Here is a 27,253-nt window from a genome sequence, read left to right on the forward strand (position 1 = left end):
GTCGGATTCGCGTTTATCGTCAAAGGAATGAGCGTTACACTGAGGCCTGTATTCTGGAGCGGGATCGATTTGGAGGTGGAGGATCTGTCATGGTCTGGGGCGGTGTGTCACAGCATCATCGGACTGAGTTTGTTGTCATTGCAGGAAATCTCAACGCTGTACGTTACAAGGAAGACATCCTCCTCCCTCATGTGGTACCCTTCCTGCAGGCTCATCCTAACATGACCCTCCAGCATGACAATGCCACCAGCCATACTGCTCGTTCTGTGTGTGATTTCTTGCAAGACAGGAATGTCAGTGTTCTGCCATGGCCAGCGAAGAGCCCAGATCTCAATCACATTGAGCACGTCTGGGACCTGTTGGATCGGAGGGTGAGGGCTAGGGCCATTCCCCCCAGAAATGTCCGGGAACTTGCAGGTGCCATGGTGGAAGAGTGGGGTAACATCTCACAAGAAGAGCAGGCAAATCTGGTGCAGTCCATGAGTAGGAGATGCACTGCAGTTCTTAATGCAGCTGGTGGCCACACCAGATACTGACTGTTACTTTTGATTTTGACTCACCCTTTGTTCAGGGACACATTATTTCATTTCTGTTAGTCACATGTCTGTGGAACTTGTTCAGTTTATGTCTCAGTTGTTGAATATTGTTATGTTCATACAAATATTTACACATGTTAATTTTGCTGAAAATAAACGCAGTTGACAGTGAGAGGACGTTTCTTTTTTGCTGAGTTTAGCTCAAGTACAGGTAGTACAATTGAAGTCAGAAGTTTACATACACCTTAGCCAAATACATTTAAACTGTTTTGAACAATTCCTAGTAACATTCTAGTAAAAATTCCCTGTCTTAGGTCAGTTAGGATCACAACTTTATTGTAAGAATATGAAATGTCAGAATAATAGTAGAGAAAATGATTTATTTGAGATTATATTTATTTTATCACATTCACAGTGGGTCAGAAGTTTACATTCACTCAATTAGTATTTGGTAGCATTGACTTTCAATTGTTAAACTTGGGTCAAATGTTTCGGGTAGCCTTCCATAAGCTTTCCACAATAAATTGGGTGAATTTTGGCCCACTCCTCCTGACAGAGCTGGTGTAACTGAGTCAGGTTTGTAGGCCTCATTGCTCGCACACGCTTTCTCAGTTCTGCCCACAAATTTTCTATATGATTGAGGTTAGGGCTTTGTGATGGCCAATCTAATACCCTGACTTGACTTTGTTGTCCTTAAGCCATTTTGCCACAACTTTGGAAGTATGCTTGGGCCATTTGGACCCATTTGCGACCAAGCTTCAACTTCCTGACTGATGTCTTGAGATGTTGCTTCAATATATCCACATAATTGTCCTTCCTCATGTAGCCATCTATTTTGTGAAGTGCACCAGTCCCTCCTGTAGCAAAGCACCCCCACAACATGATGCTGCCACCCCCGTGCTTCACAGTTGGGATGGTGTTCTTCGGCTTGCAAGCGTCCCCCTTTTTCCTCCAAACATAACAATAGTCATTATGGCCAAACAGTTCTATTTTTGTTTCATCAGACCAGAGGATATTTATCCAAAATGTACAATCTTTGTCCCAATGTGCAGTTGCAAACTGTAGTCTGGCTTTTTTATGGCGGTTTTGGAGCAGTGGCTTCCTCCTTGCTGAGCGGCCTTTCAGGTTATGTCAATATAAGACTCGTTTTACTGTTGATATAGATACTTTTGCACCTTTTTCCTCCAGCATCTTCACAAGGTCCTTTGCTGTTGTTCTGGGATTGATTTGCACTTTTCGCACCAAAGTGCATTCATCTCCTTCCTGAGGGGTATGACAGCTGCGTTGTCCCATGGTGTTTATACTTGCGTACTATTGTTTGTACAGACGAACGTGGTACTTTCAGGTGTTTGGAAATTGCTCCCAAGGATTAACCAGACTTGTGGAGGTCTCCAATTTTTTTTCTAAGGTCTTTGCTGATTTCTTTTGTTTTTCCCATGATGTCAAGCAAAGAGGCACTGAGTTTGGAGGTAGGCCTTGAAATACATACACAGGTACAACTCCAATTGACTCAAATGATGTCAATTAGCCTATCAGAAGTTTCTAAAGCCATGCCATAATTTTCTGGAATTTTCCAAGCTGTTTAAAGGCACAGTCAATTTAGTGTATGTAAACTTCTGACCCACTGGAATTGTGGTACAGTGAATTATAATTGAAATAATCTCTCTGTAAACAATTGTTGGAAAAATTACTTGTCATGGACCAAGTAGACAGACTTACCAAAACTATAGTTTCTTGACAAGAAATTTGTGGAGTGTTTGAAAAACAAGTTTTAATGACACCAACCTAAGTGTATGTAAACTTCCAACTTCAACTGTATCTAATTTAGCTGTAATCTCTAATACATTTTCACAACACACATTTTCAGTGAGATCAATCCCTTGCTTCTTCGAGGAAGAGAACGTAGCTAAGTGTTGGGTGTCATTGTGGACAGGGTGAGGGGAGCACCTCAGGGAAGGAAGCCCCTGCACATTGACTCGGTACCCCCTGTATTGCCTTGTTATTGTTATGTACATTTCTTGTGTTACTTTTGATTGATTTGATATATTTTTTATTTCTTGAACTACATTGTTGGTTAAGGGCTTGTAAGTAAGCATTTCATCGTAAGGTCTACACCGGTTGTATTTGGCGCATGTGACAAATAACATTTGATTTGAAGCCTTTGACTGCCAGGATACAGCCAGAGGACTGGAAAGGCGAGCCAAAGCCCGGGGAATTATGTGTGTGTGTGAGAAGGGGTGTTAAATGTTGTACCTTGTAGTGATGTGGGATTATTAGTCTTCTGGTTAGACAGGGTATATGTCCATCTGTGAGGCAGGTTAGAGAGCCTCATCAGACTTTACTTTCCCTACTTGTTGCCTCTCACAGGTGCTAATGTGTGAGGACTCAGGATTCCACAGCACGTTACTCCATAACATATGGTGACGTCATCTTTGGGGAATCCCTTTGAGCTGTATGGTGATGATGCTGTGGTCAGACTGCAAATCTACAGTGAAGATTAGGCACCACCACTCTTACCCCTGACCCACGTTTAGCCCCCTCCAAGGACTGCTTCCAGGTCAGCCTTCTCCAGCTGGTGTTCCTTTGATTTTATTGATCAATCAATCAATTATTACATAATGTCTGGTAGACCATCTTTGGGCCTCTGTATCAGTTATGTGTTACTGTTCTGTGACAGGTGTCTATGGATGGAGCCTTGGACCTGCCAGGGTCAGGCTATACCCTAGATCTCTGCTCCCTCAGCCCCGCTGGAGCCTTCTTCCATGGGTCCCGCTGGGTGGCCCAAGGTCCCCCAACACCCATCCTCCACCTAGACCCCAGCAGCAGCCTGACTGCACCCCAATGGACAGACATATTCAAGGTAGCAAGACTCATCTTTCTGGTAGGCTACTAATCACAGTCCTACTAGGGTTAGACTCTGGTCACATCCTTGAAATGCACATCACATCTGAGGATTGGGTGAGATGGTATAATGCTACTTTTTAATGTCCATATGTTAGAGAACTTGACAACTTTTGCTCAATTCAACCCTGTCATTACATAAGTTATTAAATTCTACTAACCAATTTTACTGAGACTAAGAAAAGACAACCTATATTCTGAAAGCCCCCACAGCACTCAATCTGCTCCTATGAATGAACCTGTAGGGCTACCACTTCAACATGGAACCCAAACCGGCTGCGTGCGTGCGCTATCGTGCATAAATGTATTTTGTCCCCCTACACCAAACGCGATCACGACACGCAGGTTAAAATATCAAAACAAACTTTGAACCAATGACAGAAATTTTGGATTTAGCTAGTTAGCTTGCACTTGCTAGCTAATTTGTCCTGGGATATAAACATTAAGTTGCTATTTAACCTGAAATGCACAAGGTATTCTACTCCAACAATTAATCCACACATAAAACGGCCAACCGAATCATTTCTAGTCATCTCTCCTCCTTCCAGGCTTTTTCATCTTTGAAATTATATGGTGATTGGCATCTACACTTTTACTAGACAACCAGCAAAACATTTAGTCTTTCAATCACCCACGTGGGTACAACCAATGAGGAGATGGCACAGGGTACCTGCTTCTATAAACCAATGAGGAGATGGGAGAGGCAGGACTTTCAGCGTGATCTGCGTCAGAAATAGGAGTTATATTTTAGCCCTTGGCAACGCAGACGCTCGTTGGCGCGTGCGAGCAGTGGGTGCAATAATTGAATAACATGGATTTCTACATTTATTTTGCAACGAGTCAGGTCTGGTCAGCATTACTCTACACTGCACCTTAGAGACTGCTGCCCTATGTACATAATCATTGAACACTAGTCACTTTAATGTTTACATACTGTATTCTAGTCTTTGAACACGAAATGTTTACATGCTGTTTTACCCACTTTATACAGTGCATTCAGACCCCTTGACTTTTTCCACATTTTGTTACGTTATAGCCTTATTCTAAAATGGATTAAATAAGTTTCAGACATTTTAGCAAATTTACGATTTTTTTTTTACAGAAATACCTTATTTACATATATTCAGACCATTTGCTATGAGATTCGAAATTGAGCTAAGGTGAATCCTGTTTTCATTGATCATGTTTTTACAACTTGGAGTCCACCTGTGATAAATTCAATTAATTGGACATGATTTGGAAAGGCACACACCTGTCTATATAAAAGGTCCCACAGTTGACAGTGCATGTCAGAGAAAAAACCAGGCCATGAGGTTGAAGGAATTGTCTGTAGAGCTCCGAGACAGGATTGTGTCGATGCACAGATCTGGGGAAGGGTACTAAAACATGTCTGCAAGGTCCCCAAGAACACAGTGGACTCCGTCATTCTTAAATGGAAGATTGGAACCACCAAGACTCTTCCTAGAGCTGGCCGCCCGGCCAAACTGAGTAATCGGGGGAGAAGGGCCTTGGTCAGAAAGGTGACCAAGAACCTGATGGTCACTGACAGAGCTCCAGAGTTCCTCTGTGGAGGTGTAAGAACCTTCCAGAACGACAACCATCTCTGCAGCACTCCACCAGTCAGGCCTTTATGGTAGAGTGGCCAGACGGAAAAGGCACATGACAGCCCACTGGGAGTTTGCCAAAAGGCACCCTACAGTGAAGCATGGGGATGGCAGCATCATGCTTTGGGGATGTTTTCAGCAGCAGGGACTGGGAGACTAGTCAGGATCGAGGGATGGATGAGCGGAGCAAAGTAGAGAGAGATCCTTGATGAAAACCTGCTGTAGAGTGCTCAGGACCACAGACTGGAGCGAAGGTTCACCTTCCAACAGGACAACAACCCTAAGCACACAGCCAAGACAATGCAGGAGTGGCTTCGGGACAAGTCTCAATGTCCTTGAGTGGCCCAGTAGGAGCCCAGACTTGAACCCGATCGAACATCTCTGCAGGCCTGAAAATAGCTGTGCAGCGACGCCCCCATCCAACCTCACAGAGCTTGAGAGGATCTGCAGAGAAGAATGGGAGAAACTCCCTTAATACAGGTGTGTTATGCTATGAAATGCCAACTGACATTTACTCCTAAAGTGCTGACCTGCTGCACCCTCGACAACCACTGTGATTATTTGACCCTGTTAGTCATCTATGAACATCTTGGCCATGTTCTGTTATAATCTCCACCCGGTACAGCCAGAAGAGGACTGGCCACCCCTCAGCCTGGTTCCTCTCTAGGTTTCTTCCTAGGTAGTTTTTCCTAGCCACCGTGCTCCTACACCGGCATTGCTTGCTGTTTGGGGTTTTAGGCTGGGTTTCTGTACAGCACTTTGAGATATCAGCTGATGTAAGAAGGGCTTTATAAATACATTTGATGTGTGTCAAGCTTGTAGCGTCATACCCAAGGATTTAATCACTGCCAAAGGTCCTTCAACAAAGTACTGAGTAAAGGGTCTGAATACTTATGTAAATGTGATATCATTTAAATAAATTAGTAAAAAAGTCTAAAAAAACAGTTCTTGCTTTGTGATTATGGGGTATTGTGTGTAGATTGATGAGAAAATGCACTATATACAAAAGTATGTGGACACCTGGTTTCAGAACATCTCATTCCAAAATCATGGGCATTAATATTGAATTGGTCCCTCCTTTGTTGCTATAACAGCCTCCACTCTTCTGGGAAGGCTTTCCCTCTAGATGTTGGAACATTGATGCGGGGACATGCATCCATTCAGCCACAAGCGCATTAGTGAGGTCATGCAATTAGGCCTGGCTTGCAGTCAGCGTTCCAATTCATCTCAAAAGTGTTCGATGGGTTTGAGGTCAGGGCTCTGTGCATGCCAGTCAAGTTCTTCCACACCGATCTTGACAAACCATTTCTGTATGGACCTTGCTTTGTACACGAGGGCATTGTCATGCTGAAACAGGAAAGGGCCTTCCCCACACTGTTGCCACAAAGTTAGAAGCACAGAATTGTCTAGAACAGAGGTACTCACCTCTTACACTGCAAGGTCCGGAGCCTGCTGGTTTTTTGTTCCACCTGATAATTAATTGCACACACCTGGTGTCCCAGGTCTAAATCAATCCCTGATTAGGGGGAAATAATAAAAAAATGCCTCCTCCAAACCTTAGTTGGCACTATGCAGTCGGGCAGATAGCGTTTTTCTGGTATCCGCCAAACCCAGATTAATCCGTCGAACTGCCAGATGGTGATGCGTGATTCATAATTCCAGAGAACATGTTTCCACTGCTCCAGAGTCCAATGGTGGTGAGCTTAACACCACCAACTGACGCTTGGCATTGCACATGGTGATTTTAGGCTTGTGTGCAGCTTCTCGGCCATGGAAACACATTTCATGAAGCTCCCGATGAACAGTCCTTGTGCTGATGTTACTTCCATAGGCAGTTTGGAACTTGTGAGTGTTGCAACTGAGGACAGATGATTTCAGCACTCAGCAGTCCCATTCTGTGAGCTTGTGCGGCCTATGACTTTGTGGCTGAGCCAATGCTCTTCGACGTTTCCACTTAATAACTGCACAAGAGTCGTGGTAGTTCCAAACCACCATGTAAGAATGGGGGCCTTCAAGTCTGCAGAAATGTATTGGTACCCTTCCTCAGATCTGTGCCTTGACAATCCTGTTGGAGTTCTACGGACAATTCCGTCGACCTCAGCTTGGTTTTTCGTCTAGCATGCACTGTCAACTGTGGGACCGGAGGTGTGCCTTTCCAAAACAATGATCTTCAATGGAAAGAGGATGCACTGTCAAGTCTCAAAGCAAAGGATCTGAATACATTTGCAAAAATGTCTACAAACGGTCACTTTCTCATAGGGTATTGTGTGTAGATTGCTCTTAAATGAAATCAAGGTTGTAAAGTAACAAAATGAGGATAAAGTCAAGGGGTCTGAACACAGATGTTTTCGGGCTGGATTGCTTTATTAGACTGTTGGATACTGCCTAAATGTGTTCTTGTGACACCATAGACATTTAATATATCCTATGTTAAGAATAATTGGTTAACCCTGATCCTACTTGGACACAGATCCTAGTTAACCTTTGACTATTATAGCCCCAAGCCAGAGCAGTGACAGCTCAGCCAGCTCACACGCCACCACCCCACCCTCAATACAGACGAGTATCGTGTACAGCAATCTAATTATTTATTTTTTTAAAGGGTCAAATGACCTCCCTGTAGGTTGTGCATCAGACCTTGGGAAAACATGCCGACACCTACCCAGACAAATTACTAACCAATGGGTACCTAAAAAATGAAAAATTATTTATACTGTCACCAAAAGTAGAATTAATTCTGAAGACAAGCAATTCAGATATGCAAATATTGAACTTTTATTACTACAAGTATACAAAAAAATGTCAGCAAGTGAGAGAACGTTCATATTTACAGAAACAAGTGTTAGGGGACAGGCATGCTCTGCTGGCTGATCAGGAAGTCAAATCACGCAGGAGAGTCAGAGGACGGCTTGGCAGGCTATGGGAAAGGAAGAAAAATAATCAACAGCATTAGTCGATCAGAAAGTTAAATGCCTGAACACCACTTTAATCCAGAATAACCTACCATCCCTGTCAGGGGTCCATTAATACTGTGGAGATTAATCAGTTGGAGAATTTATGAAACCTATACTAGTCTTGGTCACATGTCATAGCACTCCGGTCTGTTCAAATGGGGGTGGGGGGGGACAAAAAAAAAAAACTGCCTAGGGTGGGGTCCCCTTCCTCAAGATACCACCAATACCAACTTCCGGCGCTGCACCCAACTCCACTGAGAATGAGTTATAACCCTATCAACTCGCCTCCTGTGCCCCTTTCTCCTGGACTTCGTTGCTGGCAGAGCCGGAGTCTCCGCTGCCATTAACTGTAGTTTCCTGCTTGTTCTTTTTAGCATCTGTGTCCTTTATGGGGCTCTCCATTTTCCTCTGTACAGGAACACAAACCAAAGTCAGCTTCTCAACATTACCTCCCTCACCTCTACTGTAACCTGCTCTAACGTTGCCACACGATCACAAAGCCACTGCACCACAACCAAAAAACCTAGACAGGAATAACGCTCAAAAGGAGAGTGGCATGAAAGCAAAGAAACCCCCATTGGGGCGGTGGTCACCCTCAGAACTAAGAAAGCAAGAAATTCATGCAACATGAACATACTAGTAAAGGGGGCATGAATTGATTGGACTTGGAATCTACTAGTCACAGGCAGAGCACAGTAACCTATAGACCAGGACATGATCAGCATCATCTAAACGTCACTGCCACCCCAGGCTGAGACTAGTAGTAAGTAGCAGAGTTAGAGGTCAGGCAGGAGTGCCTAACCTTTTTCCTGACCAGGTGGGAAATGTCTAATGCAGAGTTGGAGGACGCACCATCAGCTGCTGACGTGACAGCGATCTGAAACACAGGACAAGGGAATTGGTAATGAACATCAGCCTGCTTACTAAAGTAACTGACATATAGGTAATTTGTTTCAGTAGGGACAAGGTTTCATTCCAGGTGCAAGAAACATTTAAGATGGACTTCAAAAACAGACAAAATGACCTGACTGGCTTCGAATGCTGATGGTCCACTTGTTTCTGCTGAAGCTGAGAATGCTGATGAAGTAGAGGCCCCAGCCTGGAAGAGAGCATAAACCCACAGATCAATTGGAGAAACTAGCTGGATCCTCAACTTTCTCATTAGAAGTCAAGTGGACTGGACTTCTTCCTTGATCAATAAATATTTACTAGAACTGCTATACCAAGTAATAGTCATTAGGACACATTTTAGATTAAACAGGAGCATTTATTGGACAAGTCCCTTCCCATTTGACAACCAACACTGATCCTAGCCAGTATCCCACTGGTAGTCTCACCAGGGTCTGTTGTATGGCCACGGAGGCCGATCCCGCCGTCCTCTGACTCTCCTTGGCGTCCTCCACCTTCTCAGCAATGTCAGGCAGCAGCAGCTTCAGCTCCTCCAGCTCAGTCTTCCCCTCCTCAGCACCATTCTCACCCTTGTCAAGCACCTCCTGGAGCATGGCTAGACACAGAAACAAGGTATGCAAGTGACAGGCCAGAGATCGACATGTCATAGCTAGTGCTGTATCATGACTGCGCAGGTAGCTTTGAATCAAGTACAAAAAGTTAATGTCTTCAACCAAATTGTTGCTGATAAGATATCAGAAACCCACAACATTCAGTAAAATATGCTTTTGGCTCATTAACCAACTCAGCTGGGATAGTAGGCCGAATCGGATTCGATAAGGGCCGATGAGTTTATAAGAACCCCCCCCCCCCCCCCAAATTGGTAACATTGGACTAGCAACACCTAGGCTGTGGGTTGAAACACTAAAATGCATAGATAAGTCTGCTAAAAAGCACGTCATATATATCCATCTTACCCAGGCGGCCCTCAATGACCTTGACAGAGCTGCTGTAGTGCTGGATGGCATGGCTGTACTGGCCTGTGTAGCAGTAAGTCATTCCCAGCTGGTAGTGAGTCTCAGCCAGCAGGCGGCTGTGGGGGGGCAGGTGCTTCAGCTGCAGGGCCAGGCAATCCTGGAAGTCCTCCACCGCTGCAGGGTAGTTACCTGGGAGAGGCAGTGCCAAGCTGAGTATGAAGTGATTACAACTAAAAACACATCTGTCGTGTGGTGCAAGGATTTAAGACATGAGGTAGAGCAGGGTTTCCTCACCCTGCTCCTCCAGTAACCACAACAGTATACATTTACTGTAACCTGGACAAGCACACCTGAGTCAACTAATCGCCAAGCTCTCAATGAGGTGTTAATCCAGGACTACAACAAAAACATGTACTGTTGGGGGGGGGGGGTACTCAGGGACCAGGAAACATGTAGAGGGAAGGGCAAGCTGACCTGAAATGGAGTCTAAAGTCAACATAACTACATGGCTGTGTTCAGTAGGGCATGCTGTAGCAAAACATTTTAAAACCCTACAAGGACCAGCACATAAAGAACATACCAGATTCAGCACCAACTTCTCCCAGCTTCAGATAGGCCTGAGCTGCCATCAATTGGTCCGCCTCATTCTCCTTCCTGTTTGGATGAGGTGGTAAGGGGAAGCAGGTGAATGTTAATCCATGGAAATCATGTACACTAGGAAGTTTGTGACAGCCTTTTACAGGGAGCACTCGGAGGCTGAGTTTACCTTTTATAGATGACCTTGGCAACCTCCAGCATCTCCCAGGCCAGTTGCAGGTTACCTACTTCCGCTTCACTCTCCTACAAGAGATGGAAGAGTCAAACAAGGTTAGACGTTACAGAAACACTATATACACACACAAAAGTATGTGGACAACCCCTTCAATTTAGTAGATTCTGCCATTTTAGCCACCTTTCCAACAAGCCAAATTTCTGCCCTGCTAGAACTGCCCTAGTCAACTGTAAGTGCTGTTAAGTGGAAAAGTATAGGAGCAAGAAAGGCTGAGCTGTGAAGTGTTAAGCAACAAACTCAGAAAGGGACTGCCAATTGCTGAAGAGTAGAAATCGGCCGTCGTAACGCACACCGAGTTCCAAACTACCTCTGGAAACAAAGTCCGCACAATAACTGTTCGTCAGGAGCTTCAGGAAATGGGTTTCCATGGTCGAGCAGCCGTACACAAGCCTAAGATCAGCAGACGCTTGACATTGCATGGTGGAGTAGTGTAATCTTGCCGCCATTGGATGGAGCAGTGGAAACTTGTTCTCTAGTGATGAATCACACGTCACCATCTGGCAGTCCAATGGACAAGGCTGAGTTTAGCTGATGCCAGGAGAACACTACCTGCTCAAATGCATAGTGCCAACTGTAAAGTTAAGTGGGGGAGGAAGAATGGTCTGAAGCCGTTTATGGTCCGAGCTAGGCCCCTTAGTAACAGCATACACTGACATTCAAGATGATTTTGTGCTTCGTATTTATTGCAACATTTTGGGGAAGGCCCTTTGTTTCAGCATGACAACACCCCATGCACAAAGCGAGGTCCATAAAATAAATTGTAGGGATCGGTGTGGAAGAACTTGGTTGACCTGCACAGAGCCCTGACCTCAACCCAGTCGAATTGGCACACCGACTGCAGCCAGGCCTAAATGCCCAACCTCACTAACGCTCGTGGCTGACTAGAAGCCAGTCCACACAGAAATGTTCCAACATCTAGTGGCAAGCCTTCCCAGAAGAGTAGAGGCTGTTATAGCAGCAAGGGGGGGGACCAACTCCATATTAATACCCATGATTTGAATAAAAAGGTGTCCACATACTTTAGGTCATGTAGTGAGTCTTCAAAAATGAATTGTGACAAAGGGATATCTTACCTCGTCTTCAGCAGTGCCTTCCCCTTCATCATCATCATCATCTAAGGGTGGAGGCCAAGAGAACAGTAAGCCTAAGATGCAGTTGTACATGTCAGGAAAACCAATGACTAACTGTACATAACCAGAGACTGAGGAAAAGCTTGTCTTTAGTAGTAATGTGACAGCAGTAGTTCAACGGTGCAGTGTAAAACTTCAATTTGCAAGAGAATAGTTCATTTACAATCCCTTTACAGCCCTACTGTAGATTAAACAGCAATTGTGCAAAATCCACATCTAACGTCCTTCCATCCCAATCCACGTGGTGCACCCAAACAGAGTCCTACACCAAGTCTACCTTCACCCTCCATCTTTTCCTCAACTTCTTTGCCATTTCCATTCTGCTCTTCAGTCTTCACATCTTCCGCTTTCCCTTCAGGAGTCTTCTCCAACCCATTCACAGGAGGTTTGAAATGCTCATTCCCGTTCTTGACAGGAGACTTGGCAGCACCCTCTTCCTCTGCCGTTGTTTCCATCTTCCCCTTTGGCTCATTTGCCCCATCTTCCACATGAGTGGTTTCCTTCTCGGCCATTGCGTCATAGACCTGCATTCGAAGCTCGTCCCTGGTTTCCTCTGAACCAGATGCATGAAACCTTATTACATTGTTCACTACTACGCTATTAATGAGCGCGTTTGTAAAAAAGAAATCTCCCTCTGTGCCCAGAGCATGAACAGGCCCCCCACCCCCTCAGTGAAATGAGCCGACTGATGAATGTGGCCCATTCCCTCTCAGATATAAGACGGCCATTAGAGGGCACCACCTTGCCCAGTGACAGGGGGCCTATAATTTCACATCATAATGACACTTAACCTACCAACAAAACAAGCAAGTTTGGCACTGTACAAGTCAATTGTACCAGAGAAATGTAACAAGCAGCCATGAACAAAATGGTGGTCATGTTGAGAAGCTACTGCTCACCAGCCAAGTTGTCAGCGCTCTCAAACTTGGAGTTCTCCTGCTTCTCCCCCTCTTCAGATGACTCCTCAGGGACTCCCTCCAGAGCGTCACCCAGGACAGTGTTCTCCATCCTGCACCACCACAAGCAGCCATTTAATTTGAATATACATAACTCAGAACAAGGTGCTGGCAACAGCTGTTTAACTGCAAACTGAACACATGTACAGCACATGCAGTATCCTACTTCCACTTACCTGGCAAGCTCCAGCAAAGACTTCCCACACAGGAAAAAGGCCTCTCCACATTCATCTGCAGTGTCCCCATACCGCTCAGCCCTGAGGGAGAAGGGAATACAGCTTTTACTGGCTGAGGTCAGCTCATTGGCTAAACAGCCAATTCACACCAGCCAAACATCTTCACCATTAGTCTGGATTTGCCTCCCTCCCCAGCATATTTTGTTATGCCAACAAATGGTTGGGCCAGCATACATGACCTGATCAAGTTTGATACGCTGGTAAGAGACAATCCAATCATTTGTGATTTAGTTTCATACAACACCCCTCATTTTGACAAACAACTTCTAGGAAGGCAGATTCAGACTGAATATAAACTCAGCAAAAAGGAAACGTCCCTTTTTCAGGACCCGGTCTTTCAAAGAACTCAGAAAAATTCAAATAACTTCAGATCTTCATTGTAAAGGGTTTGAACACTGTTTCCCATGCTTGTTCAATGAACCACAGGTGCATGTTCATTAATTATGGAACGGTCGTTAAGCCACTAACAGCTTACAGACGGTAGGCAATTAAGGTCAGTTATGAAAACTTAGGACAGAGGCCTTTCTACTGACCTTGAAAATAACCAAAAGAAAGATGCCCAGGGTCCCTGTGTGAACGTGCTGCAAGGCAGCATGTAGATGAGGCCAGGGCAATAAATTGCCATGGCCGTACTGAGAGACACATAAGACAGCGCTACAGGGAGACAGGACGGACAGCTGATCGTCCTCGCAGTGGCAGACCACGTGTAACACCTGCACAGGATCAGTACATCCGAACATCACCTGTGGGACAGGATGGCAACAACTGCCCGAGTTAGGAACCAGGAACGCACAATCCCTCCATCAGTGCTCAGACTGTCCACAATAGGCTGGGCTTGTAGGCCTGTTGTAAGACAGGTCCTCACCAGAAACAATGTCACCTATGGTCACAAACCCACTGTCGCCGGACCAGACAGGACTGGCAAAAAGTCCTCTTCACTGACGAGCCATGGGTTTGTCTCACCAGGGGTGATGGTCAGATTAGCGTTGAATGAATGAGCGTTACACCGAGGCCTGAACTCTGGAGTGGGATCGATTTGGAGGTGGAGGGTCCGTCATGGTCTGAGGCGGTGTGTCACAGCATCATTGGACTGAGCTTGTCGTCATTGCAGGCAATCTCAATGCTGTGCGTTACAGGGAAGACATCCTCCTCCCTTATGTGGTACCCTTCCTGCAGGCTCATCCTGACATGACAATGCCACACTGCTCGTTCTCTGTGTGATTTTCTGCAAGACAGGAATGTCAGCGAAGAGCCCAGATCTCAATCCCATTGAGCACATCTGGGACCTGTTGGATCAGAGGGTGAGGGCTAGGGCCATCCCCCCCAGAAATGTCTGGGAACTTGCAGGTGCCTTGGTGGAAGTGTGGGGTAACATCTCACAGCAAAAACAGGCAAATCTGGTGCAGTCCATGAGGAGACGCACAGCAGTACTTAATGCAGCTGGTGGTCACACCAGATACTGACTTACTTTTGACCCACCCTTTTGTTCAGGGACACATTCCATTTCTGTGGAACATGCTCAGTTGTTGAATCTGGTTATGTTCATACAAATATTTACACATTAAGTTTGCATAAAATAAAGTTGACAGTGAGGACATTTGTTGTTGAGTTTATGCATCAAAAGCTGGAACAGCAGAATTACCTTTAGGATGAGTTGTCCAGCAATGAAATCAGGTCAAGAGAAAATTCCATTACCAACATCAAATCCACAATAAATGAGCCTCATAACATTTCAAATTCACAGTTAATCCAAGTCATTGGTCTCAGTACTCACAACATGCCACAAGCCTCCTGGAACACGTTGACTGCAGAAACTACGTCACCCATCACCAGATGCCTGTTCCCAGCACCAATCAATTTCTTTGCCTCAGCCATCACGTCGACTGAGCTGTGGTACACGTCGGACAACCAAAATAATATTTTTGTACTTCAATTAAACCTATTGCATTTAAAGTCCCTGTGGAGTGAACTCAAGAACAAGTCAAACTTCATAAAATCAGTATAATTTCAGGAAGTGCAGTTTCTCACCTGTCTGCTGCAACAGCACTTGAAGAGCACGACTTTACTTCCATGCTGAAACAATGTGACATTAATGCAGTCAATTAGAGACTAACATTGTCTAAACTTAAACAAAAGTCCATTGTGAAAACCAAATAGTTTTGCTGAGATGCCTGGGTTAAACCTTTTCCGATGCAAGGGCTTAATAAGGTACCCTTGGAGCAACAACCTCGTTCGTCTGTCAATAGACTTAACGCGCCCTCACACGTAATCTCAGCATGGGAATGACAATTTTTCTATCGGATCCTCTAAAACCTGCTTCGAACGCAAGTGTTTCTCGGGAGTGCAGCCATCCAGGTAACGAGTGTTGGAATAAGAAACAACTTCTTTTTTTTTTGCAAGTTGACACCGACTTCACTAAAACAACGTTAACGTTGAAACACCTGAATAGCTAAGTGGCCTTCATAGCTTACGTGTAGGAAAGCTTTTTTTAAATGTTCGTAGTTAGCTACCACATGTCACCGCAGCTAGCACGTGCATTTCTTGAGTATTGGTAGGTGAAATTACTTCTTGCTTTGCTAACTACCTACTTTTATGCAACTAACGTTAGCAAGCAAAGAGACAATTATCTAACCAGTTCGGGCTAACGAACGTTAGCTGGCTAAAGTAGGTAGTTAACTAGAGCTGACGTTGGCCAAGAAAATGAACGTTATCTAGAAGTGCAACAAAACATTGTCAAATTCGAGTTAACGGTAGCTACCATGCTAATGTAATTCAATTCGTATCCATACAAACTAGCTAGCCGTAAGACTATGCTAACGGTTCATCTACGGCTAGCGCCATCCTTTAGGTTAAGTGTAACGTTACTTAGCAACGTTAGCTAGTTGGCCGCCACTGGCCGTGGAGCGGAACGTCTTGCTATGGTGCATGGGATCAATTTATCCATAGTTACTTGTTAATTAACGTTGACTAACTACAAGTTTAGCTAATTATCGGTAGTACACCATAGCTTAAAGACGCTGCTGTAGCTAGTAGGCAAGCAAACAGAACAAAGGCTAGATAACAAAGCAGAGATGGATGGGCGAAGGCACACACAAATGGGCTCACCTTGCAGAGTTTGAAGCAGCTGTTGTTTCCTCAGGCATGTTAGTGAAGCGACTGAGACTATTTCGTGTAAATTAACACAGATTTGTCCAGGAATATATCTGGTTTAGCGCCTGTTCATTCTTTCACTTTGTTGGCGCTTTTAAATACTGACACGGTGTAATGCTTCCGCTGAACTTTCAACTTGAATTTCACTGAACGCGGGAGATTACATTTAAAGGGGAACTACCATGATACAATGTAACATTCTTATAATCATTGCTTGATCGATCATCTGAAAGGAAGGCCATTCAACTAATCATCAATCCATTGCATGTAGCCAACCTTGTTACTAGTAAATACCAAATGTCAATACATTTTATATGCAGAATATATACGGTTATTAAATTATGCGTTCTACAGCGGGCTAGTGGCGCAATGGATAACGCGTCTGACTACGGATCAGAAGATTCTAGGTTCGACTCCTGGCTAGCTCGTATCTTTTTCACGTCCCACATGCTCTTTGACTTTGGATAGTTAGAAATAATAATTGACTGGTAAACGTACAGACAGCACATACCATATATATAGCAAGACCTAGCACAATAAAATAAGCATAAGCTAACATTGAATTATTCTAAAAGTCAAGTCAGAATCCTGCTTTCATCCACGAGGTGCAGGGATGTCTTCATGACTGGGACATCGGAATGCCTGCTGCAGCTGTGTACTATTCTCCAAATATACCTTATTTTTATAAGAAGCTCAAGCTACTCATGGACTTGCAAATAGGAAACATCTCCCTATGTTGAGTCGGTTGTAAAGCACTGTCGGTTGTGAGCACTGGGCAGCAAGGTGATAGATGGGTTCAATACATTTAAAATACAAAACATATTTTTATTTTATTTAACTAGGCAAGTCAGTTTAAAACATAACACTGCATATCCATAAACATGTCACTTCAGTGCTTTTGTGCATCCCGAGTCCAAAAGCAGGTCAGACAGAGGTGTTGTTAGACTGTTTCTGCATGTTAACTCTCCATTCATAGTTTTCCCTCCTGGTAAACAAGCATTGCAATTACCCCTCGTCACAAAAGCAAACAACAAATCACTGAAAAGGGCAGTAACAAAAAAATATATATTATGAAGAACATGCTATGTCCCAATACTCTCAAAAACACCCCTTTTCTTGTCACCACACACCACCATGACCAATGATCTGAAAGGAGATGGATTTTCCACAACCCTCTTTCCCCTTAAGCCCAACCCTCTTCCTGGAGATCTACTGTCCTGTAGGTTTTCAGTCCAACCCTAATTTAGCGGTTCTGATTCAGCTAGTTAAGGTCTTGTTGAGCAAGTAATTAGTAGCATCAGGTGTGTTAAATTAGGGTTGGACTGAAACCCCACATGACTGTAGATCTCCAGGAAGGGAAGAGTGTTGGGCAGCACTGCCTTAAATGGCCCCCTTTTCCCTTATCAAATCAGTGGTCAGGAAGGAGGAAGATATTTAATGGAATTGGGACATAGCCTTGGAGGGGGTTCAGGAAGGGGAGTGAGTTCCCAAGGCACAAAATAGGGCAGTAGAGTGGGGAATTGCTCAGTAGGGGTCACTGAAGGGGTAGTGTGGATGTCCTGCATCCCTGGGAACGGGCTTCCCATCAACCTGCAACAACAATTGAAAAAAGTTACAAGCTAGCCAGGAGTCAAACCTAGAATTTCCTTATCCGCAGTCCATTGCGCCACTAACCCACTGAAAACTTTATGGTGAAATGTCAATAGAGACACAGCATTTTGTTTACTTTCTTCTACCAGCTGATTACATACCACAGATATAGTATCAGCTCACTATACCACATTTAACTATTGTTAGCTGGCCATCATAGAGATTCAATAACAATACTCTCTGGTCTCACTTCTGTTGTACACATATATACCACTAGAAGAGCGCTAAATCCACTCACTGTGATGGTTGGTACAATGTAGCGCCAGCCTCTGTTCAATGCTGTTATACACTTCATCTCTTCCGCTTCAAGGGTAAAGTCAAATACCTGAGGATGCACACATTTAGATTAAGCGTACACTCAGTAGTCAAATAAATCATTATTACATGACTACATGATGGGACTTCTGCAAACAGTTTTAAGAGATGGGTAGGAATAGTAGTAGTAGAGTTTTGGTTTCTCGCAGTAGTAGACTGAATTGTGCACCAATTTACAATTATAGATTGTCATCATACAATAGAATAATACAAAACCACAATACTTGTGAAGAAATAGGCTTAGATAACAAAAAAATACAAAATACCCACCTGAATATTCTCTTTGATCCGAGACTCTGTCACACTTTTAGGGATCGTCACTACTCCTCGCTGTGTCTGCCATCTAGCAAAGCGACAAGATGTACATGGTTTAATATGGAGAGAAAAATTGTCTACATGAAGATCAGGATCTGACCATATGACTGTTTGTTTTAGTCATTTATTTAATGAATTATTGCGCTAGGTGGGGAGGTCTTAATATACACTGCTCAAAAAAATAAAGGGAACACTAAAATAACACATCCTAGATCTGAATGAATGAAATATTCTTATTAAATACTTTTTTCTTTACATAGTTGAATGTGCTGACAACACAATCACACAAAAATGATCAATGGAAATCAAATGTATCAACCCATGGAGGTCTGGATTTGGAGTCACACTCAAATTTAAAGTGGAAAACCACACTACAGGCTGATCCAACTTTGATGTAATGTCCTTAAAACAAGTCAAAATGAGGCTCAGTAGTGTGTGGCCTCCACGTGCCTGTATGACCTCCCGACAACGCCTGGGCATGCTTCTGATGAGGTGGCGGATGGTCTCCTGAGGGATCTCCTCCCAGACCTGGACTAAAGCATCTGCCAACTCCTGGACAGTCTGTGGTGCAACGTGGCGTTGGTGGATGGAGCGAGACATGATGTGCCAGATGTGCTCAATTGAATTCAGGTCTGGGGAACGGGCGGGCCAGTCCATAGCATCAATGCCTTCCTCTTGCAGGAACTGCTGACACACTCCAGCCACATGAGGTCTAGCATTGTCTTGCATTAGGAGGAACCCAGGGCCAACCGCACCAGCATATGGTCTTTCAAGGGGTCTGAGGATCTCATCTCGGTACCTAATGGCAGTCAGGCTACCTCTGGCGAGCACATGGAGGGCTGTGCGGCCTCCCAAAGAAATGCCACCCTACACCATGACTGACCCACCGCCAAACCGGTCATGCTGGAGGATGTTGCAGGCAGCAGAACGTTCTCCGCGGCATCTCCAGACTCTGTCACGTCTGTCACGTGCTCAGTGTGAACCTGCTTTCATCTGTGAAGAGCACAGGGCGCCAGTGGCGAATTTGCCAATCTTGGTGTTCTCTGGCAAATGCCAAACGTCCTGCACGGTGTTGGGCTGTAAGCACAACCCCCACCTGTGGACGTCGGGCCCTCATACCACCCTCATGGAGTCTGTTTCTGACCGTTTGAGCAGACACTTGCACATTTGTGGCCTGATGGAGGTCATTTTGCAGGGCTCTGGCAGTGCTCCTCCTGCTACTCCTTGCACAAAGGCGGAGGTAGCGGTCCTGCTGCTGGGTTGTTGCCCTCCTACGGCCTCCTCCACGTCTCCTGATGTACTGGCCTGTCTCCTGGTAGCGCCTCCATGCTCTGGACACTACGCTGACAGACACAGCAAACCTTCTTGCCACAGCTCGCATTGATGTGCCATCCTGGATGAGCTGCACTACCTGAGCCACTTGTGTGGGTTGTAGACTCCGTCTCATGCTACCACTAGAGTGAAAGCACCGCCAGCATTCAAAAGTGACCAAAACATCAGCCAGGAAGCATAGGAACTGAGAAGTGGTCTGTGGTCACCACCTGCAGAACCACTCCTTTATTGGGGGTGTCTTGCTAATTGCCTATAATTTCCACCTGTTGTCTATTCCATTTGCACAACAGCATGTGAAATTTATTGTCAATCAGTGTTGCTTCCTAAGTGGACAGTTTGATTTCACAGAAGTGTGATTGACTTGGAGTTACATTGTGTTGTTTAAGTGTTCCCTTTATTTTTTTGAGCAGTGTATTTGGTATGTGCTGTGTATACTGGTACATTTATCCTGCCTACCTAAAGAGGAATTGGGAAATTATTGAAAAGAGTTACGAGCTAACCTGGAGTAGAACCTAGAATCTTCTGATCTGTAGTTAGACGCGTTATCCATTGCGTAACTAACGCGCTTATTGGCTAAAGGCAAGGTGTGTGTTCTTGTTTGTGTGTTTATTTTACACCCGTCTCACTGTACAGGCCCTGACGCGAGAGGATGTGTTCATCACTTCTCAGTTGTGGAACCCGCTGATAGGCTCATGGCAGAATATCAGCTTATATTCTGTACTTAATCAGTGTATTTAAGGTGTCTTTATTCCTGGCATTTGTTTTTGACATGGGGATGCTGGGTTATCATTGAGTAAAGAGTTCTAGGTTAGAACATTATAGAACATTACTCACCTAAGGATGATTTGTGCTGGGGACTTGTTGTACTTCTTGGCCAGGGTGTCGATTTCTGCTTCATCCAGGAGGACGGGCTCATCAGGATGCTTCCATACCCGATCCGGTGACCCCAGTGGGCTGTACGCTGTAATCACCAGGCCTCTGTCCCGGCAGTGTCCCAGCAACTCCACCTGAGCCAGATACGGATGGCTTTCCACCTGGAAAACAGAGAAACATACAGTGGGCAGTGGGCTAGTGGTGCAATGGATGACTACGTAGCCGAAGATTTGACTCCTGGCTAGCTTGTAAACTTTTTCAATATTTATTCAACTGATCGTAAGGTAGGGAGGAAAAATGTACACACAGCACATGCCACATATCAAGAACTCCCTACCTAGAAAAATAGCTCATAAACCAAACACTCATATGTCGTAATATTTAACAGTCAACAAACACTTGCTGTATTTCTGACAGGGACACAAAGAGGCAGTAGGTGGAGGGTTATATGCAAAGGATATTGGAAGATAGATAGTAGCCTGAGAGAATACTGGTTGTGGCAGTGATGAAGAGACAAACATACAAACAAATACAACCACTTTCAGTAGGCAAGTGGCACAATGTATTACACATCTGGCTACAGATTAGAAGATTCTAGGTTAGACTCATGGCTAGCTCAGAAGCTTTTTCAATCGTTGCCCAACTGATCTTTAGGTAGGTAGCAAGGAATAATGTACGCACAGTCAGCACAAGTCACATATCTCCTTACCTGAAGCACAGTCGGTTTGATGTTGGCTACGGAGAGAACGTTGTCTATCTGTTTGCTGTTGAAGTTGGACAGGCCGATAGCCCTGACCAGGCCCTTTCCCACCAGCTTCTCCATGGCAGCCCAAGTCAGCTTGTAGTCGATGTCGTCGTACAGCAGGGTGCCGTCCTCCGACTTGGGGAAAGGAGCGTCACCTTGTCTGTGGGGAAGAGCAGGCAAAATGTTAACACTGTACAGTCATGATGATCCATGTACATGGTTTAAACATTCAATAGGATGACCATAGAGTTAGTTTAACTACACAGCCACTGTAATGTGAATAGATCATTCAAAAAAATTCTAATAGCAAGTGCACTCAAATCAGATTGAAATCATAAGGAAATTCTGTCTGACAATTCTACACATTTATTTGCTGTAACATGTTCACGTTATTATGCCTCTTTATAACAGAAGCAATGTTGAGTAGGCCAGATCCCATGGAGGCTACTCACTGGAAGGCGTAGGGCCAGTGGATGAGGTATAGATCCAGGTACTCCAGACTCAGCTCCTTCAGTGTCTTCAGCAGAGCGGGCTCCACATCCTCCGGGTGATGCTGTGTGTTCCACAGCTTGGAGGTGATAAACACATCCTCTCGCCTCAAGGCCTGTAAACAGAGACAGGTGTAAATGAAGACCACACAAACCTTTTGACCCATCATTGGGCTAGTAGTGCAATGGGTAATGCGTCTTGACTACAGATTTGAGATTTGACTCCTGGCAAGCTTGTAACTTATTTAAATCATTCACATGGCAAGCACAATAATAACAGACTGACTCTGTCCATCTCAGTATCTGCCAATGGAGTCTATAGTACTAAGCCTTTGTCACGTTCCTGACCTATTTATGTTAGTTGTTATGTGTGTTAGTTGGTCAGGACGTGAGGTTGGGTGGGCATTCTATGTTTTCTGTTTCTGTGTTGGTTTTGGGTTGCCTGGTATGGCTCTTAATTAGAGGCAGGTGTTTGGCGTTCCTCTAATTAAGAGTCATATTTAGGTAGGCGTTGTCACAGTGTTCGTTGTGGGTGATTGTCTCCTGTGTTTGTGTATGTCGTTGCGCCACACGGGACTGGTTTCGGTTTGTTTGTTAAGTGTCATTTATGTGTAGGCTTTTTCCCTGTTCGTGCGTTCTCGTGTGTTATGTGAGTCCGTCGTTCAGATCTGTTCTACACCGTTTATTTGTTTTGTTAGTGTATAGTCAAGTTCGTGTTTTTTCCGTCTTGTCATTAAATTCATTATGTATTCAAACTCCACTGCGCCTTGGTTCAATCCCTGCTCCTCTTCGGATGAAGAAGAGGAGGACAGCCGTTACAGAATCACCCACCATACCAGAGCCAAGCAGCGGAGTCAACGGAGAAAGGGACAGGAGAAGAAGGAGCAATGGACATGGGACGATGTATTGGACGGAAAGGGTTGCTACACTTGGGAGGAGATCCTGGCTGGTAGGGATCGCCTCCCATGGGAACAGCTGGAGGCACTGAGGAGAGCAGAGGCTACCGGAGAGAGGAACCGGAGCTATGAGGGAACGCGTCTGGCACGGAAGCCAAAAAAGCCCGTAAGTAATTCCCAAAAATTTCTTGGGGGGGGGCTAGGAGGTAGTGGGCCAAGGGCAGGTAGGAGACCTGCGCCCACTTCCCAGGCTTACCGTGGAGAGCGGGAGTACGGGCAGGCGCCGTGTTACGCAGTAGAGCGCACGGTGTCTCCTGTACGAGTGCATAGCCCAGTGCGGGTTATTCCACCTCCCCGCACTGGGAGGGCTAGATTGGGTATTGAGCCAGGTGTCATGAGGCCGGCTCAACGCGTCTGGTCTCCAGTGCGTCTCCTCGGGCCGGCATACATGGCACCTGCCTTACGCATGGTTTCTCCGGTTCGCCTACATAGCCCGGTGCGGGTTATTCCACCTCCCCGCACTGGTCGGGCAACCGGGAGTATTCAACCAGGTAAGGTTGGGCAGGCTCAATGCTCAAGAGTGCCAGTACGCCTCCACGGTCCGGTACTTCCGGCGCCACCTCCCCGCCCCAGCCTAGTACCTACAGTGTCTACACTACGCACTAGGCTACCAGTGCGTATCCTGAGCCCTGTTCCTCCTCCACGCACTCTCCCTGTAGTGCGTGTATCTAGCCCGGTGCCTCCAGTTCCGGCCCCACGCACTAAGCTACCAGTGCGTCTCCAGAGCCCTGTACAAACTGTATCTTCTCCCCCTACTAATCCTGATGTGCTTGTCCTCAGCCCGGTGTCACCAGTGCCGGTACCTCGCATCAGGGATAGAGTAGGCTTTGAGAGTACAGTGTGCCCTGTCCCTGCTCCCCGCACTAGTAGGAAGGTGCTTATCCTTAGCACGGTGCCTCCAGTTCCGGCACCACGCACCAGGTCTACAGTGCGCCGTATCCGGCCAGAGCCATCCGTCTCACCAGCGCCATCTGAGCCATCCGTCTCCCCAGCGCCATCTGAGCCATCCGTCTCCCCAGCGCCATCTGAGCCATCCGTCTCCCCAGCGCCATCTGAGCCATCCGTCTTCACAGCGCCGTCTGAGCCATCCGTCTGCCAGGAGCCTGCAAAGCCGCCCGTCTGCCATGAGCCTGCAAAGCCGCCCGTCTGCCATGAGCCTACAGAGCCATCCGCCAGACAGGAGCCGCTAGAGCCGTCAGCCAGACAGGAGCCGCTAGAGCCGTCAGCCAGACAGGATCTGCCAGAGCCGCCAACCAGACAGGATCTGCCAGAGCCGCCAACCAGACAGGATCTGCCAGAGCCGCCAACCAGACAGGATCTGCCAGAGCCGCCAACCAGACAGGATCTGCCAGAGCCGCCAACCAGACAGGATCTGCCAGAGCCGTCAGAGAGCCATGAGCAGCCAGAGCCGTCAGAGAGCCATGAGCAGCCAGAGCCGTCAGAGCGCCATGAGCAGCCAGAGCCGTCAGAGCGCCATGAGCAGCCAGAGCCGTCAGAGCGCCATGAGCGTCGAGAGCCGTCAGCCTGCCATGAGCGTCGAGAGCCGTCAGCCTGCCATGAGCGTCGAGAGCCGTCAGCCTGCCATGAGCGTCGAGAGCCGTCAGCCTGCCATGAGCGTCGAGAGCCGTCAGCCTGCCATGAGCGTCGAGAGCCGTCAGCCAGCCATGAGCGTCGAGAGCCGTCAGCCAGACATGAGCGTCGAGAGCCGTCAGCCAGCCATGAGCGTCGAGATTCGTCAGTCAGCCATGAGCTGCCCTTCAGCCTGAAACGGCTAGATACCCAGAACTGCCCATCAGTCCAGAGCTGTCTCTCTGTCCGGAGCTGCCTTTCAGTCCGGAGTTGCCCCTCTATCCTGATCTCCCTCTCTATCTTGATCTACCTCTATATTCTTATCTATCCCTCTGTCTTGATTTATCTCTCTGTCCCGGTGCTGTCCTTATTAGTGATGTTATTAAGAGGATTTTGTGGGGGTAAAAAGAGGGTGGACATTCTTAGAGGGAGGAAGCTAGGATGGATTATGGTGGGGTGGGAACCTCGCCCGGAGCCTGAGCCACCACCGTGGTTAGATGCCCACCCAGACCCTCCCCTAGACTTTGTGCTGGTGCGTCCGGAGTTCGCACCTTGTGGGGGGGGTAATGTCACGTTCCTGACCTATTTATGTTAGTTGTTATGTGTGTTAGTTGGTCAGGACGTGAGGTTGGGTGGGCATTCTATGTTTTCTGTTTCTGTGTTGGTTTTGGGTTGCCTGGTATGGCTCTTAATTAGAGGCAGGTGTTTGGCGTTCCTCTAATTAAGAGTCATATTTAGGTAGGCGTTGTCACAGTGTTCGTTGTGGGTGATTGTCTCCTGTGTTTGTGTATGTCGTTGCGCCACACGGGACTGGTTTCGGTTTGTTTGTTAAGTGTCATTTATGTGTAGGCTTTTTCCCTGTTCGTGCGTTCTCGTGTGTTATGTGAGTCCGTCGTTCAGATCTGTTCTACACCGTTTATTTGTTTTGTTAGTGTATAGTCAAGTTCGTGTTTTTTCCGTCTTGTCATTAAATTCATTATGTATTCAAACTCCACTGCGCCTTGGTTCAATCCCTGCTCCTCTTCGGATGAAGAAGAGGAGGACAGCCGTTACAGCCTTAGATACCATGTTTCTAGGGCTCTGGTCGAAAGTAGCACACTAAATTAGGGACTAGGGTGCAATCTGGGACGCAACCTTGGTGTTGACTTACTTTGTCAGGGCCAAGTGTCTCCTGCAGAGCTTCTCCGATCTCCAACTCGTTGCCATAGATGGCAGCACAGTCGAAGTGACGGTAGCCAGCCTGCAAGGCCCAGATTACTGCCTGTTTAACCTGGAATACAGCCAACCCAACAAGACAACCACTGCTTACAAAAACCCAAACAGCAAGCTAATATTAATACTACACTGCAGATGAGTTAGGATAAATATTTGATCAAAAAGATTAACACCTACCTTGCCTGGTTCACTCTTCCATGTTCCCAGCCCAAGGAGAGGCATCTTCCGCCCGGTGTTGAGAACGGCAAAGTCATTTTTACCTGCCACTGCCATGTGTACCTGAAGACAAAGCAGAATAAAGATGTCAGTCAGGTAAAGCCTTTGTGATGTTCACATTGTGCATCTCAACATTGTGAAGTGGCTTACTCTTCTTGTGTCCTTCAGATCACTGGTTTGTATTGCCTGTAAGTCTATGGGCCTAACAGGCGAGAAAGATGTTGAAACTTTCAGCTTTTGGGGCCTCCTGCCTACTAGCACACTCCACTAAGCCTCCTGTCCATGGCTCATATGAACTGCTGCTGACTATCACATGACTTCCTTCCTGACCATAGCATGCGTGGAAAGTCGCGCCTCTGTGTCAACAGCTGCACGAGACCTGACCACACCTGGACCCTTCTACTGTACTCTTTCTCAGCTAATAGTATTGATACCATTTTCAGCTAAATCAAACTGTCATTGTGAAATGTCATACAATAACAATAGCTTTATTGCCATGGCCAGTAGAAATATCGAATCTGATCAATAATCACGATGCGCAATCTGGAGCAGAAACCGGCTGCGGTCAGACCAAAGTATGTCTGCAATCTATTGGTAATAAACGAGGTAGGGTGGACGAAGATAGAAATGTTCCTGTCTGTCAGTCAGAGGTGCAATGCCAGATATCAGATAGATAATGCACAAAGGCAATATTCCAACAAATTGACATTTCATCGATAAATAATCTTTCATGCCTGCTTAAAGAAGCAAGCGATACAAATGTAATTCAGTGCTATGATGATCTCGGTGTCACTTACGTATCATTTCCTCTACATTATTATTCTCGATTTAACGTTATGCTTTCATTTTTTGATAGTCAATTCACCTGCCTTATGCAACATATACGATTTAGAATCTGATCCAAGCAGATGTTATGTGCTGCATATTCGCCCAGTCAGTGCACCCTAATTTAAATGAAACCAACAAAATACACTCACTGTCGAAATAAACGTCTAGTAGCTGTATTCATAAACATCCCACTTACTGGTATCAATCTTCAAAATATTAAATAACACTCTTCAAAGCCCTGGCCACAAATAGTCCAATTGTAGCTGTTCAACAAAATCCGACTTCATTTTGCTGATATTTCCGTTTCCAGGGTTTGATTCAAGAGGGCTGTCACCATAGAGATATATAGACTACTTATAATGGATATTTAAGCAATAACGCCAGAGGGGTGTGATATATGGCCAGTATACCACTGCTAAGGGCTGTTCTTATGCACGCAACATGGTGTGCCTGGATACAGCCATTAGCTGTGGTATATTAGCCATATACCACAAACCTCCGAGGTGCCTTATTGCTATTATAAATTGGTTACCAATGTAATTAGAACAGTAAAACAAAGGTTTTGTCATACCAGTGGTATGCAGTCT

The 27,253-nt window shown here is 45.8% G+C and overlaps 2 protein-coding genes and 2 non-coding genes across 11 annotated transcripts; 1 reads left to right on the forward strand and 3 right to left on the reverse strand.

Annotated features, from left to right (window-relative positions):
• Positions 1-7,792: 7,792 nt before the first annotated feature.
• LOC129810783 (nuclear autoantigenic sperm protein-like) lies at positions 7,793-16,322 on the reverse strand. 7 transcript variants are annotated; one of them, XM_055861665.1, is made up of 15 exons: positions 16,120-16,321; positions 15,043-15,087; positions 14,789-14,902; positions 12,955-13,035; positions 12,722-12,831; positions 12,100-12,375; positions 11,766-11,806; positions 10,627-10,700; positions 10,441-10,514; positions 9,861-10,049; positions 9,333-9,499; positions 9,020-9,094; positions 8,798-8,872; positions 8,281-8,403; positions 7,793-7,958 (listed from the first exon to the last, which is right to left on the reverse strand). In XM_055861665.1, the coding sequence occupies exons 1-15, from the start codon at positions 16,155-16,157 to the stop codon at positions 7,926-7,928; spliced, it is 1,515 nt and encodes a 504-aa protein (XP_055717640.1). In that variant the 5' UTR covers positions 16,158-16,321; the 3' UTR covers positions 7,793-7,925. The 7 variants fall into 7 exon arrangements, 5 of the variants coding, with proteins under 5 accessions (XP_055717640.1, XP_055717641.1, XP_055717642.1 ...); XM_055861666.1 differs by lacking the exon at positions 16,120-16,321 and adding an exon at positions 15,197-16,079; XR_008752782.1 differs by lacking the exon at positions 8,281-8,403 and having other exon boundaries at positions 9,025-9,094; positions 16,120-16,322.
• On the reverse strand, positions 9,605-9,731 carry LOC129811176 (small nucleolar RNA SNORA16B/SNORA16A family). Its single transcript, XR_008752853.1, has one exon. It is a non-coding gene; the product is annotated as a small nucleolar RNA SNORA16B/SNORA16A family (small nucleolar RNA).
• A 197-nt stretch (positions 16,323-16,519) lies between the features above and the next one.
• Positions 16,520-16,592, forward strand: trnar-acg (transfer RNA arginine (anticodon ACG)). Its single transcript has one exon. It is a non-coding gene; the product is annotated as a tRNA-Arg (tRNA).
• A 376-nt stretch (positions 16,593-16,968) lies between these two features.
• LOC129810785 (aldo-keto reductase family 1 member A1-B-like) lies at positions 16,969-27,018 on the reverse strand. Of its 2 annotated transcripts, none has more exons than XM_055861671.1 (9): positions 26,863-27,018; positions 25,800-25,901; positions 25,558-25,677; positions 21,847-21,998; positions 21,359-21,554; positions 20,611-20,810; positions 18,400-18,472; positions 18,053-18,139; positions 16,969-17,754 (listed from the first exon to the last, which is right to left on the reverse strand). In XM_055861671.1, exons 2-9 carry the CDS (start codon positions 25,893-25,895, stop codon positions 17,689-17,691), a joined length of 990 nt encoding a protein of 329 aa, XP_055717646.1. In that variant the 5' UTR covers positions 25,896-25,901; positions 26,863-27,018; the 3' UTR covers positions 16,969-17,688. The 2 variants fall into 2 exon arrangements, with proteins under 2 accessions (XP_055717646.1, XP_055717647.1); XM_055861672.1 differs by lacking the exon at positions 26,863-27,018 and adding an exon at positions 25,989-26,085.
• Positions 27,019-27,253: the final 235 nt, after the last annotated feature.

This window comes from Salvelinus fontinalis, chromosome 14 (assembly GCF_029448725.1).
Source record: "Salvelinus fontinalis isolate EN_2023a chromosome 14, ASM2944872v1, whole genome shotgun sequence".
In the NCBI taxonomy this organism is placed as follows: domain Eukaryota; kingdom Metazoa; phylum Chordata; class Actinopteri; order Salmoniformes; family Salmonidae; genus Salvelinus; species Salvelinus fontinalis.

What these genes read in the sequence shown, in the direction of transcription:
- LOC129810783 (XM_055861665.1), bottom strand. Translation starts at nt 16,157, where the DNA reads ATGCCTGAGGAAACAACAGCTGCTTCAAACTCTGCAAG. An exon ending in GGAAAAGATGGAGGGTGAAG is followed by an intron (nt 11,807 to 12,099) that starts GTAGACTTGGTG and finishes CTCCACCCTTAG; the next exon opens with ATGATGATGATGATGAAGGG. An exon ending in GGTCATTGAGGGCCGCCTGG is followed by an intron (nt 9,500 to 9,860) that starts GTAAGATGGATA and finishes TTCTGTGTCTAG; the next exon opens with CCATGCTCCAGGAGGTGCTT.
- LOC129810785 (XM_055861671.1), bottom strand. Translation starts at nt 25,895, where the DNA reads ATGGCAGTGGCAGGTAAAAATGACTTTGCCGTTCTCAACACCGGGCGG. An exon ending in TCAAACCGACTGTGCTTCAG is followed by an intron (nt 20,811 to 21,358) that starts GTAAGGAGATAT and finishes TCTGTTTTCCAG; the next exon opens with GTGGAAAGCCATCCGTATCT. An exon ending in GGATCAAAGAGAATATTCAG is followed by an intron (nt 18,140 to 18,399) that starts GTGGGTATTTTG and finishes GTGCATCCTCAG; the next exon opens with GTATTTGACTTTACCCTTGA.